Source organism: Colobus angolensis, unplaced genomic scaffold (genome assembly GCF_000951035.1).
Source record: "Colobus angolensis palliatus isolate OR3802 unplaced genomic scaffold, Cang.pa_1.0 Scaffold31, whole genome shotgun sequence".
NCBI lineage: Eukaryota > Metazoa > Chordata > Mammalia > Primates > Cercopithecidae > Colobus > Colobus angolensis.
Window position 1 is genome coordinate 7,792,583 of NW_012116377.1, and position 2,436 is coordinate 7,795,018.

Here is a 2,436-nt window from a genome sequence, read left to right on the forward strand (position 1 = left end):
AAAAAAAAAAAAAAAAAATTTGCTGGGCATGGTGACGCATACCTGTAATCCCAGCTACTCCAGCTAGGTGGGAGGCTGAAGCAGGAGAATCACTTTAACCCAGGAGGTGGAGGTTGCAGTGAGCCAAGATCACACCACTGCACTCTAGCCTAGGCAACAGAGCGAGACTCTGTCTCAAAAATAATAATAATAATAATTACACCTGTTCCTATTCCTAGCCTGTTCCTATTGATGTCTTTGTGCTACATCAATACAGCTATCTGTTGATAAACAACCCTATGTATAGCTATTATATATATATGGCTGTGGTGACTCTTCATTAAACTTCAATAGCAGTAATGTTTAAGGTCTCTCTGAGTTCTGTGGTGATAATGATAGTTTTTGTAGACCAGTGCTCTTTTAATTTTTCTCTTTTGGCAAGAGCATTTTAAACATTTTAATGTATTCTTTTATATTTTTCTACCTCTTATTGGTTTGTGTGGTTTCTAAATTTAAAATTAGGCTTATGTAGTTTAATATAGGATTGATGTATCCAGAACTTCAAATGTAGGGATGCCAAATATTTCAATAAGTAGAATTAACTAGTAAAAAAAAGTTAAATAGATTGTAATGTTGTAACATTTTTAGACCGTAATAAATAAAATATTGATATTTTTCATATTTCTATTTAGTTTTAGTATTATAGTTTTGTTTGTAGCAAGCATTTTAAAGATAACGTTCTGACATTAATGATAATGAAGTCTCTGATTTGACTCCTGGCATTTTTTCTAAAGACTAAAATTGATACTGAACAAATTATGAAGGAAGCTGTCATAGGACATACAAAGAATCTAACTTTGGCTCTGACATATTGAAGTGAGGTATATAACTAATTTCAACAGGATTCACAGGCTGTGTTCTTGGGTTTCAGATCTAAGAAACAAACATGATATCACTTATTAGGGTGTATCTTTCTTTTCTGTGTGCTTCTAGGGTTACAGCTGAAGTAAAGCACAACATCACCAACACTGTGGTATGCAGAGTGCAAGGGGAATGGAATAGTGTTCTTGAGTTCACATATAGCAATGGAGAAACAAAGTATGTGGACCTGACTAAATTGGCAGTGACGAAGAAAAGAGTGAGACCTCTGGAGAAGCAGGATCCGTTTGAATCCAGGTATGTCATCCTTGCATCTATCCAGGAAAGAGTCAGATGCTCTGAATCTTAATCTAAGCCTTTTCACTAACTGGTGACCTTGGCCAAGTCACTTCACCACTTTGCATCAGCTTTGTAAATTGAAAGCATTAGTCTGATCTGATGTTAAACCCTTTGCCAGCTGTGAGATTCTTTGATATATAGTCACATTTTAGTAAAAACCAAACATTGTAAATGGAGCAAAAATATTAAAAACATTTACTGTCAAAGAATTACTGTGTGTATCATAAAAACTTTATCATAAAAATTCTTGTTAAATTATTAACAAAAAGGTACCCCAATACAAAAACTGGGCAAAGGATGTAAAGAGGTGGTGCATAAATATAGGAACGTCTTAAATGGTCAACCAGGGAAATGAAAAATTGTTTAGGGTAGTTAGAATTCAGAGGTACAAATTAAACAATAAGACAAATTAGTTTTTACAATAATAACTCTTTAGGGAAAAGGTGTGAGCAAATGGGCATTTTCATGCTGTTGATTAGACGTTAAACCAGTATAATCTTCATAGAGGGTATTTTGGCAGTATGTGTCATAGACCTTGAAAAATAAAGTGGATCTATATGTGTTAATAAGGTACAGCTTCCAAAATGTGTTGACAGTGGTTGCTTCTGGAAAAGAGTACTGGGATCTGGAATAGGAAAGAGACTTAATTTTTATAAGATTCCTATTTGTACTGTTTAAATTTTATGTCATGAGGGATTACTACTCTATCAATTAAAAATAGAAAAAATATATATACAGGGAACCACTAAACATCTTACATTAAGATCACATAAATGGAACCAAACAATTTCTAACTAGGTGTGAAAGGGATTAAATGTCCACAATCAAACATTCAGAGTGGGTCAAAAAATACAGCAATAATGATTTTTTAAAGAATTCTTATAGGGATTTATCCTAAGGAGAGGGTCTCAAAGTTTGCTTTGCAGACCCCTGTTGGGTCCTTGAGACCTTCTCAGGGCATCTGCAAGTTCACAATTTTTTTTGTAATAGTACTAAGATGTTATTTATCATTTTTCACTCTGTGGGTTCTTATGATGGTGCAAAAGGAATGCTGTGGGTAGCACTGGTGGGCCTTAGGACTAATTTAGGCAGTGGCACCAAATGTTACAAGCAGTCATTATATTCTTCACTGCCATGTACTTGCATGCTACCTTCTCTTAAGATGTCCTTGAAAAACCAATACAAATTGTTAGTTTTTTTTAAATTGGGACTACAGAGTACATGTCTTTTTTTTTTTTT

The 2,436-nt window shown here is 34.1% G+C and overlaps 1 protein-coding gene across 1 annotated transcript in view; it reads left to right on the forward strand.

Moving 5' to 3' along the window:
- OSBPL11 (oxysterol binding protein-like 11) overlaps window positions 1-2,436 on the forward strand; it is a 78,346-nt gene that overhangs the window by 61,933 nt on the left and 13,977 nt on the right. Inside the window, exon 10 of the mRNA XM_011950854.1 lies at window positions 973-1,155. Coding sequence (XP_011806244.1) covers window positions 973-1,155 — 183 coding nt within the window. The remainder of the gene's footprint in view (window positions 1-972; window positions 1,156-2,436) is intronic.